This window comes from Lissotriton helveticus, chromosome 1_1, assembly GCF_964261635.1.
Source record: "Lissotriton helveticus chromosome 1_1, aLisHel1.1, whole genome shotgun sequence".
Classification (NCBI taxonomy): Eukaryota; Metazoa; Chordata; class Amphibia; order Caudata; family Salamandridae; genus Lissotriton; species Lissotriton helveticus.
This window is the reverse complement of record NC_136057.1, coordinates 588,959,122-588,984,829: the sequence shown is the minus strand read 5'-3', so window position 1 is coordinate 588,984,829 and position 25,708 is coordinate 588,959,122. Positions and strand designations below refer to the sequence as shown.

At 45.1% G+C, this 25,708-nt stretch overlaps 1 protein-coding gene across 3 annotated transcripts in view; it reads left to right on the top strand.

Annotated features, from left to right (window-relative positions):
• The window catches only part of SOX5 (SRY-box transcription factor 5), a 454,156-nt gene that overhangs the window by 411,751 nt on the left and 16,697 nt on the right, over positions 1 to 25,708 (top strand). For all 3 annotated transcript variants that reach the window (XM_078674095.1, XM_078674096.1, XM_078674097.1), the window contains 2 exons: positions 22,333 to 22,441; positions 23,938 to 24,111. In XM_078674095.1, the coding sequence (XP_078530221.1) occupies positions 22,333 to 22,441; positions 23,938 to 24,111 (283 nt within the window). The remainder of the gene's footprint in view (positions 1 to 22,332; positions 22,442 to 23,937; positions 24,112 to 25,708) is intronic.

Sequence of the window (25,708 nt, the reverse complement as noted above, 5' to 3'; positions counted from 1 at the left end):
TGTTTCTTTCACATTTTCATAAATCGATAAGTAGGGTGGCTACCGTTTCCAGTTTATCAACAAGATATTAAAAACTGAACATGAAGACCCAGGGAGTCTAAACGCAGTAGGCCTAATAAATACATTTTTATAGAACATGTTAAGATGCCTTTTATATGGCTAAAACACAGTGAGAATTGTGAAAGTGCGCCCAAGGCAATATCCTACTCCTCGTTACTGCACGTAGTAACAGTACAGTAATGGGATTTGTCATCTATTCTGCTACTGACATTTGAAAAAGTAGCAGGTGATATTGTCGGGTCTGGAAAGTAGAAATCAAATAAATGCTAGTCACGACAAAGGACTTACAAGTACAAAACCTTATATTGATTGAGGATGGATCAGTGAGTCACAGGCCTAGACATACAGGGATTTGCAGGACACTAGTTTCAATCTTGGCAAGTACATCTCAGCCTTCCGCCCTTCCTAGGCTGGTAAATTGAGCACCATTATATTGGGTAATAGTAGCATCTGTTATTTACAATGCTTAGAAAAAACAGAAGTGCAGTGTGAAGCACTAGAAAAAAACGAATTTACTATTAAAAAGTACAGGTCATCAATGTTAAGGCAATGAATAATTACAGCTATCTGCATTCCAAGACACATTTGCTTTCTCATTAATCGGTGTTCTTGAAGCATCTCGTGCACAGAACTAGTTTCTGACATCTTCACATCAAGTTAACATAACCGATCAGTTATTTGGAGGTGCTGCCTTGTGAAGGAATTGTCATGGCCTCATGTTCGTAGGACTGGGTTAACAGCGCAGCAGTCTTTTAGACCTACTGTTACCGATGCTTCAAAATACATATAGAGTGGACTTTGGCTACACGAAAGGAGAGCATTTCCCCCTCACCTCATACTATTAGTTGTTAAGTGTATGATTCCACCTTTAAGAAATGTCTTCCTTCGTAATGGCCGAGGGACTATTTTACATCTGAAAGGTACACTCAGTGATCACACTGTCAGTCAATCCTATAACTCATATATATATATTGCACACAGTACACATTTACTTTTTGCTAATTTTTCCAGCATTAGCAAGTTCAATAGGTCTGGCTTTAATGTGTTAATGCAATGGCATTTGTGCACATAAACCATGCAAGGATAATTTGTGCAAGTCTTTGTTTGCTACATTAACACATTAAAGACGTGCATATTTGTTTTGCCACTGTTTGTTATTGGGATTCTGGTAGCAGGATTATTAACCATGTACCTTTAACCCCCACAACTGAATAGATGCAGGTGATTAGCCGAATGGGTCCAGTGGGGCATGTCGGCCTGCATCTGGAGGCTCATGCGGCTGAGATGACTAGTACGAGTGATAAGGGGGTAATCCCTTTCCCTGTCTGATTTTAGTTTGTGGTCACTGTAGATACCAAATTGCTGCTCAACTGGATGTGTCTTATTCTTTTTTGTTAGGTACTGTTTCACGGGTAGGATGAGTCCTTGCCATTTTCTTCCTTTGACTTCATCACCTTCTTGGCCTGACGTCCATGACAGATATGTGAACCTTCAGCTCCCTCGGCATATGTTTGCTAAATTAGGGTAATATCTTTCTGCAAACTTGTCTTGTTCTACCAGTGATTTACCAGTTCTGACTGACTCCTGTTGTTTAGACCAACTTCCCTCTGGCTTTACTTAAACAAACAGATCTCCTTTCTCTTGTCATGCATACAGACGAGGATGTGGCCTAATGGCTAGAGCTGTCGACCTCGAAGCTGGGGAATCAGGTTTTAGTCTCAGCAGGGATGCTCAACATCCTGTGATTCTGGGCAAATCACTTAATCTCCCTATGGCCAACAAAATGAACGTGTCCGTTTGTAACGCAAATGGTGCTCATGTAAAGCGGTCTGATACCTTTGGGTCCAGTTTGCGCTAAATAAACATCCCCAAAAAAATGAAACATGCAGACCAACTAGAAATCATGGGATATACTGAGACAATATTAGGAAACTTTACTTGGTATGAGCTGTACCCGTACTATTTTCTAGTGGCAATTTTGCCACGTTTGCATCTGAATGACTCAGAATGATCATAGCAGTAGAAGTCTTTAAATCTTTAAAAAGTGTTTTAAATTTAAAAACAGTTGCACTTGCAGTTCAGGAAGGTTTTCAGCTTTTTGTAGTCCAGTCTACTATTTAAAGAAAGGACAATAACAGAAGATCTTTCCTTCAGCAGGGACCTGGCAGGCAGAACCAGAGATCAGTAATACTCTGTTCTATCAATCTATGTTTTTATTTATTTTAAGTAGCTCTCCTACTCGAAGGTGTGTGTGCAAATCCACCCCTACTCCCACTAAAGAGCTATTTGTAACAATATGTATTCCAGCCCTGTAAGCAGAAGCCTGTTTTATTACACAAGCCTCATGGAACACATAGTTCAGGGCTATTTTCCACCCGCCCTCCCATCATTCCTCCCCTTCTCCCCGCCTTGCAGGAGTGTCAACTGCAAAATGACAGTGACCAATGTTGACTTAATGTGGATGTTTAATAATGAAAAAATTGTGTCAGTGGCAGCGTTAGTTACAAATGGCAGTAAGCATATCGGGTGGCAGGCCTGTAATAATTTTCTATCCATCATTCTCTCTGATGCCTCACTGGCTCTCTGATGAATGTAGCTGCTGGGTGTGTTAATTCTTTGGAAGCTGCAGTCATTCACTAGCGCACTGCTGTGTACTTTGTCAGTGTGGAATGTGGAAAGAGAGCAAGCCTGTGTGAGCCTTACCTACTCTGCCGGGTTGATTTGCACCCAATCACATCCTTTTGCATAGTTCAATGGTAATGTCTTTTGAATATGCTACACAAGCCAGCATAAGTGTCATGTTGGCAGCTCTGAAGAGCTAATAAAAAAAATCAGCTTTTGGGGGGTCTTTTTTCCCTTCTGATTATAACATGGATCTTAACAGGTTCTTATGGCTGGAGTACGAGATCCCCGGGTGAGCCACAGGAAAAAAGTATTTTAGGATTCTTGTAGGTTTATTTTCAGATCCTAGCAGAAAGCAGCATTATGGACTAGGTAAAAGGATATTTATTGGGATGTTGGACGTTATGGTACCCATTAGTAAACCTCGAGGCAACCTAACATGTATACTGTTGGTGGATAAGAAATTAGCACGCCAATATTTTATGGCTTTCGGATACGGCTCTTACTTTCCCACAGGAATTGCAAGTGATTGATTCTTATTGGCTCTTGGATGAAATACTGCTTACTTGGTATGCACACACCCAATACATAGACACTGGAACAAGCTTGCATAAACCTATTTAGATTTAGAAATGGAATGTAAATTGAAATGTAAATGTGTATTGTCTGTTTCCACCATTGTCAACCGAGCAACCCAGATTTAGCCCTTCTGAGCACACCATTTTTGGATTAATGGGGACTTTTGTGTGGCAAACGTGTGAAAATTCCATAGAGTTTGGTGTCGAAGAACGACGCATAAATCTGCCACTGAAAGAGAGAGAAGGAGCAGAGAATGAGTGATGTGTCCATCATTAGGATCCATGCTGGTTTTCCGAATAGGGCATGCCCATGCGTGGCGGCTGATGCTAAGTTTGACCTGTGACTGAATGAATCAATTATTTGATTGCACATTTCTTAGCCGCATGGAGAGCACTGGCAGTGTGACGAGGGCCACAGGATGGAGAGCAGCCTCTTTTTCAGCTGGATTTTTGCCTTTTCCAAGCAGATGTGCTGAATTTACAATGGACGTTTTCCAAAGGAGTTTCACAAATTTGATTCATATAGAATCGGTTGCTTGTGGATTTGGGGTTTCCATCCCAACATGAAGAATCACATTCAGCTGTGCTTTATTTTATTTGGCTTAAAAAGCTCATACACATAATTGTAAGTGAGTGTTTTGTTTTTGGGGGAGAAAGTCTGGTGGATTGATGTTTGGTCAGAATACTGATCCACACACTCTTATTTGAGTAGCGCCACCTTGATGTTATTACCTCTTCATTGATTCAGCAGTAGTGCACAAATGAGAAAATGTCCTTGTGCTTCATCCGCGTTGACAGACTATAAGACAAGATAATCTCAAAGCATTTGACTTCGCAGCCCAAGAAGATATAAGAAGATGCATGGTATTCCTGTAAGTGCTTCATGAGCAAAAAAGTCAACAATCTATAGATCTATTTCGGTCCAGGAATGTGGTTTTACTGGAAGGACTCTGTGATTTTTTTTATGTCACAGGCGGTTACATCTCTAGGTTATTTCCTTTGTTCTTAGTGTAGATTCCCAATTGTGGGCGCTCTCTCAGGGACACTGCAGTCTTTATTAAAAACTAACTAAAGTCAGTGGCAAAAAGCAAGCATTTGCTACCGTGATACTTTTAAAACCCAAATCATAAGTTTCGTTTAGTACTTTAACCCCTTCGACGCTCATGACGAGCTGGGCTCGTCATGAGGTAGCCTCCTCGCACGCTCATGACGAGCCCAGCTCGTCATGTAACATGCACTTTACAGATTCCCAGCGTACGGGCGGAATTCCGCCCGCACGCATCAGGTTAAAAGCATTGCAACACGTATTAAAGCGGGGACCTGTGGTTTCCACCTTTGGTGCACCACTTTGTGTCAATTTTCTATCAACCATTGAGGCTTGATGTTTTCCTTTTTCCTGAACCTCAATCACTCATAACTGAAATTCCTCCTCGGCACTTTAAAAAATGCCCTGGGTTGATTCTCAGAGCTGCCATTGAATGGAACGACCTCAGCATTTTAAACAGGCAAAATCACTGTAGTTCATCAATAGCTTACTTCTACTAAACACTCAGAAATCCATAACTACAACAACACCAGCTCCTCCTCCTAAATAAAACCTACAACCAGACTACAGAAACACAGCCCAGGCTCAAAGCTAAACATGTGGAGTCCGCTCTAGACTCAGCCGGGGTCGCTTTTGTCACTGCTCCCTGCCTCGTTACAGCATGAAGGCATTTCAACCACATCGGCCCATCCTTAACACATGAGTGGCTTGGAGTTAAAGCCCAAATCAGGCTGGAGCTAGCCCTAATCTGCTGTGGACTATCCATCGAGATCAACTGGACTACCTATCTGCTCAGCAGGTCATGACGTACCCACTCAGGAGCCAAGCCGCCCCGTTCCAAGACTCGTCAGACCTTCAGAAGTGAAGACCAGGCCTTGGAGCCCCTCAGGATTTGCTTCTCACACCTGCATAGCACACCACCTTTCATCGCTTTTGTTTAGAGTTCAACATGCAACTTTCCCCCTTGCCCTTAAGTCACCACCAACATACACTATACAGATTATTACACCTGCGGCATGCAAAGCGAACAGCGAGCTCCGCCTTCATGTAAGGGCGATGGCCGGCCTCAAGCTCCGGGCATGCCTGAAACTATTTATACATGTTGGTTTATGTGTTTCAAATATTGTAAAGCATATGGTATTTACATGAAAACCCTCATTATGTGAACATGTTACCCATCTGTGAGTCCAAGCTATGTAATTCAGTTGTGACGCGCTTTGAAGTCTCCTGTGGCCCCGTCCGTGCTGTATAACCGCTCAAAGAAATAGATACATGAATTTAAATTTTAACTGCATTTACCACAATTTGAATACTAACCAGTGTAAGGAATTCTGCATGTTATTTGTATGTGATAGCCCAGGGGCTGACCTGCCAGTCATTTAGTTCTGTGGGCGCAGCATCGTGTAGGCTTTCCGAGCAGAGGGTGTCCTTTAATGGCGCAGCTCAGACTCCTCGTTTTCCTCGACGCCGTCATGTTTCGGGCTGCTGTGTTGTCATCTTTCCTGACCCGTCGCGCCAATTTTTGTGTCAGTCTTTCAACATGCGCAATCAAACGTCTGCGAGAAAGTTTCTGTGGGGCGCGAGGAGCGCGGGATCTTTCATATCCCCTGCGCCTGTGCACGAGGCGTTCCTGGGCCAGCCTTCCCTGTCGCCAGAGTCCCCTCTGCAAAGATCAGAGCTGCTCCGCGCGCGCGGCAGCGGCATGCATTAAACATTGTGATCTGTTTGAGCTGAAAGTTTAGTCATTTTTTTGTCATTTGCTTCTTGGGGTTTGTATATATTTACAGCTGTGTGCGTTTAATGGCGGCATGCCTTCTTTTCACAGATGGCCAGTAAAAGAGTTCTTAGAGGCGCTCTGCTACATTTGTCACCGTGCCACTGCTCGCAGCTAATGAGTGCCCACGCATGGTACAGAGTGATTATGGCGCATGCATGTGGGAATGATTCTCTAACAAATGCTATCTTTCAACTTCGAAAGTGAAAAGGAGAATATGCTTTAGCGGGTCCTACACGTTGTATTCGTTGCTGCCTGTGCTGGTGGTGTTTGCAAGGTCATTCATGAGCAGAATGGATTCTAAATCTCATCTTCTTGTGTGTTGTTGGTCCCTGTTTGACTGCACGCACTGATACAACCCACAGATGTATGGCATAACTCCTGTGCAAACACACTTTGTGTGCACACTTTCAAGAACTACTCTCCCTCTTATCACATCCTTTACAATTAGCCATGAATACCGTTCAGTTGTCTACAGAAGAATCCGAAAGACCTCTGGGTCACAGTTTCACGATACTAAAGAGACAATCTGCTTGTCATCCTACTGAAGCCTTTGAGATCAGAACGAATTATACCTGGAAAGTAAGGACCATGTCAGTGTGCGGCCTCAGTTGGCCAATTTGTACCCAGTCCAAGCGGCGTTGGCTCCTGTGGCTTCGTCCCCGTTTGTAGTCGAAGGTCAAAGGAAGGAGACTGAGAGACATGTGATGAGACGCCACTGATGCACAATGATGGGGGCCACGCCTGGTTTGCATGCTTCAACTTGCTATTGGAATTGGCTGGGTCACAGATATGGCTTCTCACATATATTACAATGCTCGTGACTGTGTTAACACACTCGGTAAATTCAATTCATGCATCAGAGTCGTGATTTTCGTGCTGTGGGCAGGTATTTCTATCGGTTTCAGTCAGTGCAGCAAGTACTATAAAGGTACTTTAAAAAGTGTTACTTTGTATGGCGAGACAAAGAGTCGGTGTGAATTATCTGAGAACAAACGTGACATCGTGGTGGGCCTTCCTAGCGCTAAACGTAGGGACATATAGACCAGTGGCCCAGCAGGTAGAGAGGCTGGGGTCCAGGGCTCCGAGAGTCCCACTGCACCACAATCCTATGACGGGGGTCAATTTGCCTTCTGTGCATTATGCCCCATGCCACCCTTGCTCTGTCACTAGCCATTAAACCTTCGAAGCGCTTGAGCATAATGTGATGTAGCATGAAATGCCATCATATAAAATTTCTTCTTTTGCAAGTCATTTAAAGGGCAGCCTGTGACAACAATGTGAATCGGAACCTTGTTCCACAGCATGCCATTCTGCAGAGCATACACACATAAAAACACAATGTAATCAATAAAGGGCCAAAAATAAGAAGCATTTATTTTAAAGATTCATATATCGCCTGTGGGCGGAATGTTATTTCATAGAAACAGCGATCTCCGATAAGCAGGAGAAAAGTGCATGGCCGAGGGGTGTCTAATACATTGTTTCTTCATTCTTTCTCTACTCCAGCACCAAAACAAAAAAAAATCCTGCTGATAAATCGCTATAACATTATAAATATTGTTTCATCTTCTCTGGTGGTCTCTGCAAGTTTGGATACTTGGAAGAGTAAAACTCTTTTTGTTTTGCTTATTCCTTTTTATTGGTACAGTAGAAGAGTTTGGTAAAGAAACAGCCAAAAGTGGTTTAACTTGTACTTTGTCAAGTCATAGTCTTCCTCCATGTATCAACATTTTTCTGTGCTAAACAGCTGCACAGCTGCTATGGTCGAAAACGGATGTGGGAGCAAGTGGGTTGAGGCCTCTGCTTGCTGCCTACTTTAAAGATATATAATTATGTATATGAAGACTGAATACATAGCAGTCACTAAATTCCTCCCAAACCCTCACAAAAGGCCAGCCCCAGATTGCATGCCCTGGTCTTGCCTGAACGTGCGTCTGTCGTTGAAAGAGTTTCATGGCCTTTGCACAAGATCTTCTTGTGGGCTTCTCGGAGAGGAACTGCTGCAGCTCCTCGTGCCTTACTCAGAAAGGTTGGCCCTCATAGCTTTTGCCAGCTATGGAGGTGGTGGTTACAGTCAGCAGTCATGTATTGTTGAGTTGTTCATTCTGATAAAAGGTTCTCACCTCTGCCCTGTCCACTTGCCTTGAGATGTGCTTACATTTATGTTTGTAGCTGAATCAGTGAAAATGGACTGTCGCCCCTGAGGACTATCGGTGTTCCTAGGGGAGAGTAGTAAACAATACTTCCACTCCAGGGCACGTGGGCTGCCTTCTGGAAAACCATTTGGAACCTTTAGGGAAACTACGCTTGTAGTATTCAGTTTTTTGGGATTATGTGTCCATTGGTCATCTGGGGTGAGGTGTCCTCTCTCGACAGAGTCACTTCAGGTCATCTTATTTACTTAAGTGTTATTAGAGGCATATACTCCAAACCCACAGTATTCATGAACTTTAATGTGCTGATGTTCACCAAAGGATTACTGACTATACACAAAAAATGGCTTCTCGCCTTATTTTGGCCATTGATTGCTCCCTGATATGCTTTGTCCTGAATGTCTCCAAAAGGTGGATCTTTTCCTGGGCTATTGTCTTCATCTAGTTTGCCAGGAGACGGCCCTGAACTTTAACCAATAGTGAGCATTTGGTGGCACCGTCCCACTGATGCCCTGGCGTGAATATTAGGCTTCTAAGAATACCGTAAGGGAATTCTCCCATTACTGGATCAGTCTAGTGCGTTGTTATTTTCAATAGTATTTTGGAATAGGCAGCCTTTCTGACCCGGGTAAGGAATACTGCAGTTTCTGCGGAGTATTGCATGGGTGAAAGGATGTTAGCTGATGAGTGTTTAATCCATGCCACATTTTCTAGATGACCACATCTAATGATTAGCATTAAGATACATTTTGTGTACTTTTTTTTAATGTGGGTATCAAGAAAATGTGTCACGGTTTCAGTCATTTCTTATCAACGTGGCACCGCCTTGTTTAGCATATCGTGGGGTGCTTCTAGGATGCCCACGGCTGTGACTAATTTCCCTGGCAGTGTCTTTGCCTGTGCTCAGTTATTTTATCTGCTATGACACTTTAACGCCTTATTGAAGAACAGATGTATCTCATGGGCTAGTACTTGGAGCATGGGTGTTATATAAGGGTCATGGGGCAATTGTAATGCCATTGTCGTAGGTATTAAACTGTATGATTGGAAGGTTGTCCGCATTCGCACTCCCTAGCAGTAATAGAAGGGGCGATATTTTATACCTATACTTGCGACTTCCTCTCCCGCTGACACTAGCCAGGAATGGATGACCAGGCCTATGAGGGACTATAACTGATGGCACGACTTTCTTTACCAGTTGCAGAAGGTGCATATGCAATCAGTGTGCACCACGTCACAACTGTCTGACTTTTATCTACTTTTGTAGGATCTCAAAGCTATTACTAGGTTTACTGTAGATAGTGTTTTTTTATCTAGAAGTGATCAGTTTGATGAGGATTAAGGTTGTATTGTGGGGTTAAGTGTCATGTGATGTCACTTCATGTGTATCTACCAGTGATCAAGCATGTGTGATATCCGTTCAGCTCCCCATGCAACTGTGGTGACGTGGTGAATGCGACTTCCAGACGGGCACGCAAGCATTATTTAGGCTGCTTGCAGAGCATCAGCACCGACATTGGAACCAAGTGTCTAGGGTTCCTCTTGTAACTGCTGACATCAGTTGAACTGACTTCAAATACAGTGACTTGCAAAATGCCACATGTTCTTCCTGGCTTGTTCATTGCACCTGTAACTCACGTATATGAGGATAGCACCAATCCTTTGGTAATGGCAGGGCACAAGTCCTAAATAAAGAAGTGGGGGGACGCTCACAGACAGGAAGTGACGTCAGGACAGGAAGTGATGTCATGAAAGGCAAAAACCTAGAAGTGGGGGGACGCTCAAATACGTGAAGTGACGGCACGACCGGAAGTGACGTCACGAAAAGGAAAAAAACCTGTTAAAATAGGTATGTGTTTAATAGTAGGTGTAGCGCTTTTGCGCAGGGGGACGGCGTCCATCCATTGGTTGAAGATCTCGGCGTCTATTGGGTACCCTGGCAACGGCGAACCTGGTAGGTGATGGGGCGTGGTGACCGGCGTGGTGTCCTGCGGCAGTCCGAGAAACTTCCGATTTCAGCCATCCACCCGCGCGCTCCTATTTTGTAAGGGTGGACGCAGTTTTGATTGAAAATGGTGGACGGCGTTTTGATTGAGCAGGGTGGACGGCGTCCACCCTGGAAAACCCTCGAAAATAAGTGGGGGGATGCCGTCCACCCGCGTGGTACCCCGACTCGTGCCCTGGGTAATGGACTGTCTCAGGGAAGTAACTGTGATAAATGCACGGGAGTAGGTCGATGCTTTATCGAGTTGTATCATCCTTATGGGCTGTGCACGCCGGTGAACAGATGTGCTGGCCGCCGTCTTTCAGACTCAGGGGGGTTCATGAAGACAGAGCAGACATTCCCAACATTTATTTTGTCAGAGATACAGCTTGGTAGTCATCTGAGGAAGGGCTTCTTGGTTTTCCCGCTCGTTTTCATGAACACTTTCGAACAATCTGAAAATGATCCCAGTTGCCCCCCCCAGAACCTTCAGGTGCGTTGCCCTGGAAAGGCTCTCCGCTGTGCCTCTCTTCACACTCATTGGCCAAGCTCCACGGTGAACAAATCCTGCTGCAAGCTCTCGGGCCTTTGTTTCTTAAACCCCAAATATTCTCTACCGCGTGACTCCACCTAGCAATAAAAAAACTGTGAAGCAAAAAGTCCCATTTTAATCTCCGCATTTGAATCCTCAGAAGGTCCGAGTCACAGCTGTGAAACAAAGGAACGCGATCAGCAAAGGACGTTTTCCGAGTGCATTTCCATTTCTCTTGCTCTCTGACAACCTTGTAAAAAAAACTGAATTCATCTGTGGAAAGAGCACGATTCTTGTCACTGTGGGTGCCAAGTACTCTTGAGCCCTGGCACCTCTCACCAAACTGGGAGCCTATCAACTCCTTCAGCGCAGTCTTGGGTCCAGTCTACTCCTTGTTTCTGTCCGTGACAAAATACAGCGCGCGCTCCTGTCGTAGACTGTCGGCCTCAGAAGTGTGATTAGAACATCATTGGAGCATTGCCACTGAGTTACTCCAGCACTGTGGCGAGATGTGTGCTTTGCTTTAAATGGTTGAAGATATCCCAGCTGTCTTTAATATAGTATGTTGTATCATTGCATTCCTATAGTGCTTTCCTAAATCCTGTCCAGGCCTCAAGCGCCTTTTGGTTGGTCAAGTAAGCATCTAGTCCATTTGTTGCACATGGTCGAAGAAGTGAGTTGACTCTTGAATTCTTAAGTGTGCATTTGTGAACAAGTACCACACTGATACGCGTCAAGCAGCAGGTACCTTAGGGGTGAGAAGCTGCGCTTTACAAATCCGAAATTATTATTAACATTATTACATATAGAAGTGTGAGTAGATGCTTGCTTCAGTTTGCAAGTAATCCTTAACTTGCTTAGTCAGTAACGAGATCTTACCAGCCTCTTTAATTTGGTTTGTTTCAGTCTCTCCTTGTTTGTAGTGTTATTGTCTTTTCTCCCTAAGGCTATTTCTTTTGTTGGTCCCCCTTGGCACGCACACTTGATCTCTTCCAGTGACTGATGGTGCATGCGTAAACCTCAATGAGGGGTAGCTAGTGTTGGCTGCTGTGACCACTGGTCTGCCCTTTGGTGCCTCGTCACTGGCATTAGCTATCTCAGTCTTGACGTAGGCACGCAGAAGTAAAAGTAATCAGTATTCTAGGAGTCGCCTTTACTCTTCGTCATCTCCACTTCTTGCCCTCCTACGAAGGCCCAGCAGCAGCACATTAGAGTTTATTAAGGGCCTAAGGGATATCAACCCTGAAATGCCATCGGGGTCAAGGTGTGCCGGATCTCACTTCTAACCAGTGCTGTAACAAAACTTGAGGGCCCCCCCAGCATAGAACATGGAGGACCCCCCACCCCTCGTCTTAATCAGGAACTTTCAGGTCAGGGTACTGTGCTGAAGGGGCCCCTGGAGCTTGGGGCCCCATCCACCCAAAGGAGGCTGCGGGGGCCTATGTTACGCCACTGATACTAACCCTCGCATTTCAGTGAAATGATGTCCTGTGCTGGTTGTCGGTTGTTCATCTGCTTTACTGCGCGTATTCACAACTGTTCATCTATGTTCCCTCTATGCGTTATTCGGTAGAACTGACAGGAGTCATCAGAAGTAAATGCCAGCGGTTACCTCCAATAATCAAGCTTGAAAGCAGAACAACTTTACATGTAATAGCTAAGTGTTCCTGTTTCGCGCTCATTTTGACCTTCAGTTTTGATTGAGAACAACATTGCTCAGCTTGTGCCACTGCGGCTCCCGTTGAAGCATCTGGCAGCCCTGCTATCATTTATTATGTGCTTGCAACCGCTGCAGCGTTGGCTAGCTGTGGGAGTTTTAACTACATGTAACGGGCTACCAAATTAAGGTAACCATGATTAATGGATGCTCTTTATGCGTGAACTTGAAACCATTGTGCATCCCTTTTTGGCGGCACTAAAGGGATTTTATAGGTTGAGGGCGGATTGGCATTATCTGTACACTGCCATTAATTTTGCAAAATGGAGGTCCTTGTTACCGGCTGTAATATGTTTGAAGACGGCAATTTCAGCTTTCTCTTAAACTGGGAAGCCATGTGCGGCAAGGAGAAGCTTCTCATTATTTCAATATTTCCACCGCTGCATATCGTTTTCTGCTCTCTTGAGACATTAATGGAGCCTTGGTTTAAGCAGTGTGCTTTACTCATTTCAGAGCTTGCTATGAATCCCATAAACTCTGAGAGCAGACATGATAGAAATAAATGTTTGTGCATGGACATGGCCTCCAGGCATATCGCATAAGTCCAACGAGATGCAAATAGCACAGTTCACAAGCTGAGCACCCTGCTCTATAAGTTATAAGTGAAGTTGTTCTGCTGGCAACTTGGATTACTGGGGCTAAATGCTGGCATCTACTTTTGAGGAGCACCGTCATTGCTGATTGGCACTAACGACTCTTGCTGTTTCTGTGTGTAGTGCATAGGACTGTGGATAACTTCACCACTCTTTACTACCGCCAGCCGGCAGAAACCAAGTGCATCATCTCCAAGAGTGTGCTGTCACTGCTGCTCGTCAGCACGACAAGCAGTGTAGCAGACTGCCCATGACTCCACCCCTTTTTACCTCCAGAAGGCGGGAGCCAACCACTGTATTCATTGTGAGTCATCTCCAGGAGTTTGCGGTCACTGCTGCTCATCTGAACTGGCTCTTCCTGGTTCTAGATGCAGTACGGAGGGCTGCCCACAACTCTACCACTCTTTACTTCGAGCTGGGGGGAACCAAGTGCTGGAATCATTGTGCGTCATCTCCAAGAGTGTGCGGTCACTGCTGTCCATCAGTACTGACTCTACCTGGTTCTAGCTGCAGTACTGAGGACTGCCCATGACTCCACCACTCTTTACTTCGAGCTGGCGGGAACCAAGTGCTGGAATCATTGTGCATCATCTCCAAGAGTGTGCGGTCACTGCTGCTCGTCAGCATCGACACGCAGGGTAGCGGACTGCCCATGACTCCACCCCTCTTTACCTCCAGTTGGCGGGAAACAACCACTGGATTTATTGTGAGTCATCTCCAGGAGTTTTCTGTCACTACTAACTCTTCCTGGCGTAAACCACAGGGCATACAACTGCCCATAACTCCACCCCTCTTTACCACCATCCCGCTTTCTCTGTTGACTCTTCAGCATCTTTCCATTCTTCTGGCAAATAGCAGGAATAGTGGCCCTTTGAGGTGCCTTTCCTCGGATAGAACCCTGTGCCGATTGGATTTTCTATTTTTTCTCTCTTGAAGGGTATTGCCAGCCACTTACCATCCCAGTCCTTTCGCTGTGGCGAGCTGTTGGAGTTTCTTGTGCTTTTGCCTGCAAGTGGCTCAGGTTGCCTGTCTGTGCTCCAGACATGTGACTAATTCATTCAACATGAAGTACAGTAATGTACTTTCAAACCAGGTCAAATCTTTAACTGTGAACTCTTTACAAGACATAATTTTCTTCCAGCGAGCAGCGGGAAAATTAAGGGAAAGTAGGTCATCTTTAATCAGTTCGCACTGTTGAAGTGAGTGGTTATGATAGTGTGTAGAGCCCATACACCAGGGTCTCTGAAAGCGCCAAGTCAACATTAAATCTCACAATGAAACCTTGTTACATCATCAAGAAGCAAAAGGCTTTTCAGGGGCAATCAAGTCTGTTTGTTGGGAGTTGCAAAAATGCTGTGCATTCTGAATGATCAACATAGAAATGCATGGGAAATATTTGCATTAATCCAAATCGTTGTATGCAAACCTAACTCATGAATGACCCGTGTGGTGGCTACAGATCCTATTATTGCCCAGCACAATGATCTAGGGTTGAACCATCCCTGCCTGGATTCAGACCTGCAACATGGAAAGTCATTGGTTATTTTAAGCACTTTAATGGACCTTTTATACACTTATAAAGTCATCCCTGCCCCGAATGTTATCCAGGGACATTCAGGATTCACAGATCTCAGAAACATGTGCCACAAACATGTAACACAAACCACTTTAGAAATAAACTGGTACATGTTGGTCAAAGGTTCAGCCAATTCTAACTTAAAAAAAAAAGTTAAATGATTTCTAACGGTTGGTTCCAATCTTTTCGAATTCTTTAAAAGTTATCACACACACGTCTCTGCAATGACTGCTTTCCCCACTAATTTAAATTTTACTATATATTAAGGTGGGAGCATCCATGGCTGTTTACCTTGAGTCCTGTTCTCTGCAAGGCTCCATGGTATATCACAAAAGCAGGCCTGTCTTTCGTTTGTGCTATATTCATGATGGGGATGGGTAACGTACGCCGCCACTCTGTGAAACGATATGCCGGAGCTGCTGCAAAACGTGACCCACAAACTTGTTTTTATTTTGAACGAGGTACGCTACCAGAAAACAGAGAGGGGCCCCTCATCCCCTTTAGGACCTTAGCCCCACAAAACCTTTGAGGGGCCTGAAGCCTACTACTGTTATTAGAGCTCACTGGCACATTACTTACCCTAATGGGCAGCTGTAAATAAGCTGTTGTAACCTTTGTAGTCTCTTCTTTACCACAGACCCAGCTGGGGTAAGGTACATGCAGTAGAGCATGATGTATGAGAGGCTGGTGGACACTCCTGTCCACCAGGGGTTTGCATCAGACAAGAGTGAATGTGGACGCCCTCTTGACACAATGGATGATGTTGGGGAAATCTTTGTTTCCCTGTGTGCAGTTTCTTGGACAGAAAGTTCAAAGCAGTGTGAAACGCATGCCCTGTAACTATGTACATCTGGGAAGGGACCCTATCTTTATGGTCATGGGTAGTAGGAGTGAGGTCAGGCAGTACCCAGAAGAAGAGGGGTTGGAAGGGTCAGAATAGAAGTGAGAAGGAGACACAAGAGCAGCAGGAAGGATTATAGGAGGAGCTGAATCAGGCTTTCTAAGGTCAAAGGGCAGCAGCTGCAAGATGAGGGAATAGGGAAGCTAAGTTCAGAAATGTCAACAGGTGGGAGCACAGTTACAAAAGGATTAGTGGTCTGCTTGCAATTTAAATATCTTCCATGAGTCTGCACCCGCATAGCAGGCACGAAAGACCAGAGGTTGTAGAAGCACTTTAGTTCAAGTTTAAAAGTACGGTGTCAACCTCTGTGTCGAAAAGAATCTTGCTTCATGGAACTAGTGAAACTAAGATTTGTAAAGATCAAAATTAGGAACTTGCTCCAAGTATGATCTGATGGCGTTTGGAACATGTATGAACAGTTAAATATATCAGTCAAAGACTCTGCTAATCTGTACTAAGTTCAGTGCCCTCCCCAGCTCCAGTTCCATTTAGCTGACTTTGGACTTCTCAGAGTAAACATCTATCTATCTATATGTCTATATATCTGTCTATCTATCTATCTATCTATCTGTCTGTCTGTCTGTCTGTCTGTCTGTCTGTCCATAAATATTTTCAAGAGTTATTCAGTGATCTGTCCGGATTGCCTGGACAGACTGGTTTGAACGATGAGAAACAGGATGAGATTTAAAAACCAGTTGCACTGATGAATGACTTATTTACTTGCGCCAGCTGATCCTTAAACCTGTGTTAAAAGTTGAGAAAAAATAGTTTGTAAACTGGTCAAAGAGACCAGGAGGGTATATGTGAAGTAACAAATGAGAACACACATCGAAAATAGAGGACAGTCGTTAGATCCACTTAAAACAAAAAAACTAATTAATAACCTTGAAAGTAACAAGCATTTGCAATGCAATAGGTCTCGCATTATTTAAATTTGAGCTATTAGCATTGTAAATGGCAATTGTTTTTTGCTTTGTGCTATAGTTTTTTTTACATAAAAAGCTACATATAAAATATGTTTTATTCAAGTTATTTATGCAGTATCTAAATTTTGTTTGCATAAAAGAGTACAATAATATCTTAGTAAAAAAGTCAAATATTTTAATGGTAATTCACCAAATGTTCATTTATGTGTTGGTTTTGAAAATAGCGAAATTAATAGCTTTGTCATTTACAATGCCAATAGTTATAACTTTCGCAAATGTGACACCTATAGCATTTGTAATGCAACATTTGTATTTACGTGCACATTAGGCTAAAAGTTTGCCCTGGTACCGTCTGCGCTTTTACGTTTGTGTTTATTCATTGGATGTACTCATTCTGAGTAAACTTTTAAGTTTGCCTTGTATATTTTTTATTATGAATCACAAACTCACGTGTCGCCGAATGCAGTAAAACACCCACGCTGGTAACTACCACGCAGGCTGGTGGAAGCCACGCTTCGTCTGTAAAGGAATAAGTCAAATGTAATTTTTTTCAATTTTCCTTACCCAAGCCTACACTCACTCTTCTCTAAGCAAGTATGTGCCTTCTGATGGAGGGGCATTTATTAAACTCCTGCCTAGATTAGCATAACTCCTTATGTACAGGACTGTTTAACTGTTAACGTGAAGTCTAATCTGAAGACCCAGGTTGCTCTGTGCAGTGAAAGAGTGTCTTTGCTCAGTAGGGGTACAGATTCAATGGAGGCAGGCTTACTACCATGGTTCTTGAGTGTGAGTGAGTGAAACGAGGTGTGCGCTGGAGGAAGCGCTCGGTCCATCCCAGAGGTATCAATGTATGAGCAGCATATGTGAGAACTGCGGTGGGTGAAAGGTGGTCTGTTCTGAAGGAACCGATCGGTACACCCCAGGTTTATCTAGGTACAGGCTGCATGCCTTACCTCAAAGTTGCTGGAGCGACAACAGTGGTGGATGAAATGTGGTGTGTGTTGAAGGAAGCGCTCAGTAACCCCAACCCCCCCTTCCTCCCCTCCCCAACCCCACCCCCGCCGGATTATCACGGTACCGGCAGCAAGCTTTGTTCTGAGGGCGCTGGCTTGAGGACAGTGGTGGGTGAAAGGAGGTCTGTGCTGGAGGAAGAAACACTCTGAGGAGTGTCAGCAGGCCGGGTCCAGGTACAAGGCCCATACAAACGCGCTGTCACGTCCGAGTTCACAGCCTGAATGGCTACACTAAGTAAACTTTAAGGTGAAATTACATTTACATGTCCGGGCTTTGGGGCTTTGCACAGACAGACGTCGTCTGCTCTCAAACAAAACCGCACGAGATTTCAAACGTTACCTCAGTAGAAGAGATCTACACACTCTTATAATTGGCAGAGCTCTCGCTACCCCGCGACGGTGCTTTTCTGTGAGCAGTTGTGCTCCTAGTTGATGCATCCATGTGTTTGTTGTAATTCACCTAGATTATGCCCTCATGTGTCTGTGCTGTAACAGGGCAGGGCAGATGCCTCCCTTTCTTTGCGTCCTGCTGCCCAGTACACGAATATTAATTATATTGACTGGTGATGCCCGCCTGCGCCACTGTCATACGGCAGGGCTCATCTGCGCTGCTAGGGGTGCTGCTAGGAGTGATCCCGGCTAGGAGTTGGTGGTTTGCTGTTCAGGCCTGTCGCAGTGACGCTGGCCTTGGAAATCCAGTTTCCCGATCCATCGTGCTTCTTTTGAATATTTGCCCAGGACTAAAGTGCGCATAGGTAGCCAGCATCTAAAGAATCTGTGCCTCCTTAGAGTATGTGTATATTCTCTGTATGGTAACATTATATTTACAAATGGGATTCCCCATGCTCTCACCCCCCCACCGCAAAATGCATGTCTTTAAGAGCATCGCATGTCCTTATCAGAACGTAGAGGTCAATGCTGTTTTAAGTGTTCACCACATGGAACTTTCTTTACAAGCAGCACCAATGATCCGAGTGTAGACTGCAACAAAATGGATCAGAAACATCCAACATCTATAAATGCAACTAAATCCCATTCTAACTATAACTGCAAGTTAACAGTGCCTATGCACGTGCCAGCCAGCTCCACAGATCTCTTCACAGCACTCATTTCATGAATGTGACGTTAATCCTCGAAGAATGAGACCTGCAACAACTAGAGCTGTGGAATATGCGAAAAAAAGATGCAAGTATAACTGTTCTAGGATGTGTAACGCCTCTGGTGATAACAGAGAAGGCTCCAAGAATTTAAAATGCCTCGGGATTTTAATACAACAAAACACTCACAATACTAGTCTCTGCGCTCCGCCACAATCCCGTCTGAGAGAACGCAGCGCCAATGGACATGGTGACATGGCGGAGTTGTTTGGCTAAAACAGAACAACAAGAAGCCGTGAGCGTGCACACTCCCGAACTTCCGGTTTTGGGATGTGCACGCTCACGGCTGTCGTGGGGCGGGACTTCCGTCTTTACGAGAAGCCCGCGCCCACGGAGTGGATGGCCAGAGGACCGGTGGCAGCTGAGGCCGCTGATGCGGTAAGTGGGGCATAGTGGGGGGCGGTGTGTGTGTGTGTCTGTGTGACTGTGTGTGTGTGTGCGTGTGCGTGTGTGTGTGCGTGCGTGTGTCTGCGCGTCTGTCTGTGTGTGTGTCTGTGTGTATGCCTGTGCCTGCAAGGCATTATGGGCTGCGCCGCATATTAAATGAGCGGCTCTCCCGCTGCTCCGGGGAGAGCCACGCTGGCGCTTCGCCGCTTCCTGGGCCATAGATGGGGGGGCTCTGTGTGTAGGTGCGGCGGCGACGGGGGTGTGTGTGCCTGTGTATGGATGTGTATGTGCGCATGCGTGAGTGGCGGTGTGGCTGTGTATGTGCGCATGCGTGAATGTTGGTGCGCGTGCAAGCAGCTGAATCCAGCCGGGGAGAAGCGCGTGACAGTTTTTTGTCCGTCATTCCCCCGTGTCAGCTCGCTATAAGTCTCCAGCCCTGGACGCATCCTTCGGATGCGAATTCCAGGGCGAGACCTAAAAACGTATGTGTTTCTGAGTCACGGATAGGTCCTTCAAGTAAGAGAGTGAAAGTTGTGAAAATCCCCTTCACTGGAGATAAACTTACCCCCTCATTTGACTTGACTTATCTTCTGAATGCCAATGATACACAAACATTTCTCTGCTTCCTACTTTAAACCTGATCTCCCACCTCAACTCTTATGTCAGTGCTGTTCAGTCCTGGAAGGCAAGCCATTCTTTCGAGCTCAACTTCTCTAGGACAAAAATAATTTACTTGCTTGCAAATCCGAATCCATGCATCCTACTATTATAATTTCTGCAGACCCTTTCATCCTGCTTCTTCAGCCAGAAAACTTGGCATATTTAACCCAGCTTCCTTCCACCTTTGAATCTTCTGTTCCATCCACAGATACAGAGCCCAAGAACTAAATGTCTGCAGCATCTGCCTCATATCCACTTCCACTTCACATCTGGTTAGAGTGCTCCTGGCTGCACCCCCTTGCACTAATGAGACTATGCAGTTTGTTTCCAGTTGGTCCCCTCCAGGTCTGCTGCCTGCCACTGGGCAAAGTTCTCAACTGTGAATAACCTATTTAACCTCTTTCTCTCTACTTTCTATACCTGGCTGACCTTCGCACACTTCCTGGTAGCTTTGTGTAGAATCTGCTGCTTTGTTTTCTATTTTTTGTTTTTGTTTTGGTGTGCATTCTTATATGCTCCACATATTAAACGTTTTCTCGCTTTCCGCAAAAGAATGGAACACCAATAGACTCGTCAAACTTGTCATCCATGTTTCATAAAGCGCACCCCTTGCTGAATGATAACCAATGCTATCTGTGTAATGTTACATGTCGATCTGGAGTTGAAGTATTGCATGTGCACATAAACACACGCACAGATGCGTGGAGTCCGGCCAATAGGCTCTCTTCTTGCGACAAGGGGGTTGGGAGGGAGAAGGGGGGCAAGCCAGACTGACAACCGTATTGTGTGTGTAAAAGGCCGCTTTATTGAAACAGGTGCACATCACAAACTTTATTGAGCTGGCTCCTTGCCTTACAATACTAAAATCTATCTAAACATCGAGTTACCTGACCCCTTGCCTTTCCTCCCCCATCCCCTACGATCCCCACATGATAAAAACATCCCCCACCCTGCAAAACACAATACATAAGATGCAAATACATTACATAAATCCCCCATAATACACAATCTTATTCCATAACCTTTGACCTTCTTAAAACCCCAAAACCTAACCTCCTATCCGTCTTCCTGCAACTGTAATTAATGAGCACCAATGTAACACCTCCAACCTGTTTAACCTTTCCTGAACACCAACTCCCCAACTTAAAGCTAACTACTAAAAACTCCAGCCAAACTTGGCCAACTTCCAAACCAAACACCGCCAGCACCTGTTCCAAGCGACAACATACAATTCATAAAACCCCTGCGCACCTGTTCCAAACCGGCCCTATCAAAAAACCCCAACAAAATAAACCACCTCCCAAAAATCCTGAAACCCAGGGAGGCGGGCGGGGACAAAAACCTCTCCTACAGCGCTGCCAGCCACCAGGTTAACCTAAAATGGTGGCTGGGCAGGCGCTGAACCCCCCTATAAGGCTTTGGGCTTTATTTTGAAACTTGGGCTGCTTTGGGCTATCCCAAAGCAGCCCAGAAACGGCACAACATGGCTGCCGCCATCTGGCCCCCCTCCCCCTCCCAATCTGCCCGGGGGGCAGACCTCGAGGCTCGCCACCCCCGAAAACCCCCTTGTCTCTGCCTTTCTGACCTGAGCTGTGAATGAAACGACACACGTGTCCTCTGCCGTCGCTCCACTCCCCTCTTCCGGGACCGCTGTGACTGAGGGTTAACGTACGGCAGCGTACCGAGGATATGTGACAGTCTGCCTGTCGAGAGGCATGCTGGGAGAACGATCGCCCTTCCGGGAGCTCATTGAATTATTTGACTCTGCCGTGTGTCTGAGACAGTGGTGGAAGGCAGGGTGCTCATCTTGCACCTCATTGTAGTGTGCATTTTTTCGCTGATCACCTTCACATTTCAGCTTTGAAGAGGAACAGCGGAAACCACCGTACTGTATGTACCCAGCGTTCTGCTAGTAGGTGCTGGTTGTCAGAGACATCACCCGGAAAGTACTCTTTCATAAACTTGGCCCGTCGTTATAAGGTTGTTGCTTTGATTTCCCGTTTAACTGCACACTGCACACACAATGTCTTTGATGGAGGCCATGCATGCATTCACAATGATAATAATAGTATAATTACTCGCCGAAAAGCGCTTCGGCGCCTCTTCAGGGGTAGTAAGCGCTATATAAATGCAATTACAATACAATACAATTAATAATAACATAACGCCTAATGATGACAACTGTATTAAAAACACCAAGAGCCGCCAGAATACTACTACTATTAATGAAATACCAGTAATAGTATAGTAATAATGACTACTGAAATAAACTGTGTTGGCATCTTCATCAGCTCATCATTCACACAGGTTGAGGGTTACAGAAAAGAACATTGTGGCGTTTTGTGCTGAAGACAATAGCAGTGTCCCCACTTTTAAGGACAAGGATGCAAATGCTGTCTTCATCACTCTTTCACAAGCCGAGAAAAGCAAAACTGTTTATATTGGAACATTAGTTGGGGGCTTTGGCAAGGAATTGTGACCCTGTCCTTTTCTCCTAATAAAAAAGTGAAGCATCGAGAACCTCACTCCGAGGATGGGGGCTGGGGGGATTAATCCAACAGCAAAGGGCATGTTAGAAAGTTTCAGTGTAAGACTTTAACTCTACTTTTTAATTGCTCAGTTCAAATTATGAAATGTTGCTCTTTCAGGATAAAACAACGCTGGAGAGCCTGTCTCAGCAACTGGCAGCGAAACAGAACGAAGACGGGAAGTTTAGCCACGCCATGATGGATTTCAACCTGAGTGGAGACTCTGATGGTTGGTACCCATGATTACTACACTGGTCAATACTAGACTGTCTTCATGCAGGCCAGCTGTATGACCCTGCACCTCCTTAATGAGGGCGACTCAGGAAGCAGGGAGGTGTTTTCAGCTCCCATAAGCACCACTTCCTTTATAAATAAATGAGGTTTTAGACCAGGTGATAACGCCTTCATCTATCTGTTAGCACTTGCAGAAAACATTCTCTCATCACTATAGTTTGGGATAGACTCTAGAGGAGTTGAATATGGATATTTCATATAGAACATTTACATCTAACGTGCAAATGTTTAAGATGAATTGACGTGTCCACTTTAATGACTGCATGGTTACGCCCGACATCCTGCCGCATTCATTGCACCTCATCTCCACTGCCAGCACCACACCCAGCCCAGTGCTTGGGGCTGGGATGGAAATATTGAGACTTGAAATTTGTTGGCTGGTGGGAGGAAGCACAAAGAGGAGTTGGGCTGGAGAAGGGTGATGAATAGAATGATGGTGATGATTGGCAGTACTGACTAGTCAACCGAGGGAAGGAGAACTCCTGAGGTAGTAGGAAGTAAAAGCCCAAATTTCAAATGGGAATCGGAAAGATGAGCAGTAACAGGTAGATATTGAATAAAATACAGTTGAAGATAAGTGGGGAATGGGAGGTATTTACAAAAGCAGGAAGTGGTGGCATGAATGAGTCTATTCATTCTGGTAAGCCTGCCTGCCAGCCTTGCAATGTCCATTGGACCCGCAAGTTCCACTACTCTGTGCGTTGCTGAAGTGGGCAGGTGATATCCTTTCAGAAACCATGGGGTCAGTTCCAAAAGGGACAGTATGAGTTTGTAATGCATGCAGTGGCTGCATCAAGAGTGGAGAAAGGCACGCTTACAGTGCAGAGGGAAATTATGTCCAAGGAAAATGGAGAGGAAAGAATACTGACATCACTGGGAGCAGAGCAAAAGAGTTGTTGAAAGCAGCAGTAGGGAGGTGGCGAGTCCAACCCTTGCCTACTTCCTACAGAAAAGCCAAGGGCAAGGGTTCAGTAAGACTTTTGCCTAGTATGGGACTTATTAGTGGTAGACCACATTAGCCTGCACCTGAACCATCAACACAATGCGATTACCCACTGAGTCTGTAAGTTTTAAGGCTGTTCATGGATTGAATGGTATAAACATCCACCCTAATGATGCTTCATACTACAGAAGGCAGCTTGGGATTTTTGCACATACCCTTTCAGTCAATGTTTTTAGTCCTTGATTCACTATTGTGTAACTACACACAGCGTCTGTAAAAACTGCTTTCCAATTAGTCTCTTTGCACCAGGATTGTCTTATGCAACACTGCGGATCCCAAAGCGGAAATCCTAAACTGGGGGAATGTTTCTCAGAATGCTGGTTATGTACCATTAGGATACCCTCCATATTCAGTGGAAGCTATAATGTTAATGAAACTAGTGATACATGTTCTGCCAACGTATCTGAAGCAATGCCCTCTTATTTTAGGAAGTGCTGGTGTGTCCGAATCTAGGATTTATCGTGAATCTAGAGGACGTGGGAGCAGTGAGCCACACATTAAACGTCCAATGAATGCCTTCATGGTGTGGGCGAAAGATGAGCGAAGAAAGATCCTCCAGGCTTTCCCCGACATGCACAACTCCAACATCAGCAAAATACTAGGTAAGAGGTGCAAAGTGTTATCCTTCTTTTTGGTATTCATCAATTGAGAACCGATTTGTTGGTCAGTGGAGTACGTGGCCGGTGCAGACAGACTAGAAGCATTGCCTCGCCTCACATCGGGTAGCCTGCTTCCAGATAGAGATTGAGGCAGTCTGCTGTATCCTTTCTTCTAGCATAGCTGAACTACGCTTTGATCTCAGGGTAGCATTCAGCAGGACGGTAGGTTGAAATGCAATGCTAAGGATTGCTATACGTCCTGGCTGAAACTTGACTCGCAAAGAACGAGACATGGCACAGTTTCTTCAGCAGGAGAATATGGACTAGTGAAAAAAGCAAAAAAGGCCAGTACGCACGTGCTGTTTTAGTAGTGAGTCCAAGTGGCTTACATTAATTTGAGGTTTTAGTTGTGTCTGACAAATAAGTGTGTGCTATTGGTTTTAGACTTAAAAAATAGGATTGTGAACTTTGATATGGAGAGACAGCTATTTTACATTACCTGCCCTTATCACAGAGTCAAACATTATCCCAAAGTAGTGTCTCCAAAGGCAAACAAAACAGTTATTGGTACTGATGGTAATGAGCATAGTAGGTTACACCCTGTTGATATATCACACAAAGGTACCCCGAAAACTGCTCCCAATATCCTTCAACTGCAACAATTGGGTGTACTTGGGAAATGTTTAAAAGCAAATTATTTAGCACATTGTAAAGAAGCATCAATTGTTTTGGCTTCTATGTACCGAAAACATTTTCTGAAGCTCACCACGACACTCAGGGCAGGTATCACATGCACATTAGAAGTGCACCGGAAGCAGTAGTGCTAACCTCACCCTCAAAGACACACATCATGGATAGTGGAAGCAGCAGCATTGTAAGTCCCCTTACAGGGAACAAGTGCAGCATGTGGAGCAGCAGTTAAAGCTTCTGTTGCATGCACAGTTAACATAAAGAGAGCAGAGTGCAAGCTTTCCACACTCTGAAGATGCAGCAGGATGGCCTTAGCAGTGCTGTCTTTCTTTGAATACGCCGAGCAGGGCAGGCATTAACACAGGCAACAGCCGAGCAAGATTCACTTGCAGCACTTTCACAGAGCACATACCTCTTGACCATCAATAGCACACGTGTCCTCAGCATACCAACGCAATGCAGCACAAGTGACCAAAGTGAAGACATTCCATACATTCTTAGAAATATGTAATGCGCACTTTCAAAAGAGCTACAGTGGTGGCGGCAGAGTGGGGAAGCAAACCCACTAAGCAGCGGACATCCTTGCCCAGGTGGTGGTGCAGGCTCAAACTGGGTGTAATAGGAGCAGCATAGACACCATCCAGGCTGGAGCAGCTGAGCCCGCCATGATCCCTGGATATAAATGAGACCACTACTCCCGTAGAGGGGGATGCCTCGGCTCCAGAGAATAGTAATGGTTACTTGTTCCTCGGCCAGGCGGCTCTCAGGTGCAGATCACACCGCAGTGGTTTCTGGTGGGTGATGTGCCGTCACACTGAGCCTGTCTTAAGTAACCACCTGAACACCAGCACTCATCCCATTCGAACCCTTTGCATGCCTAAGGCTCGGGCTCTGGTTTACTGAGAAGGCC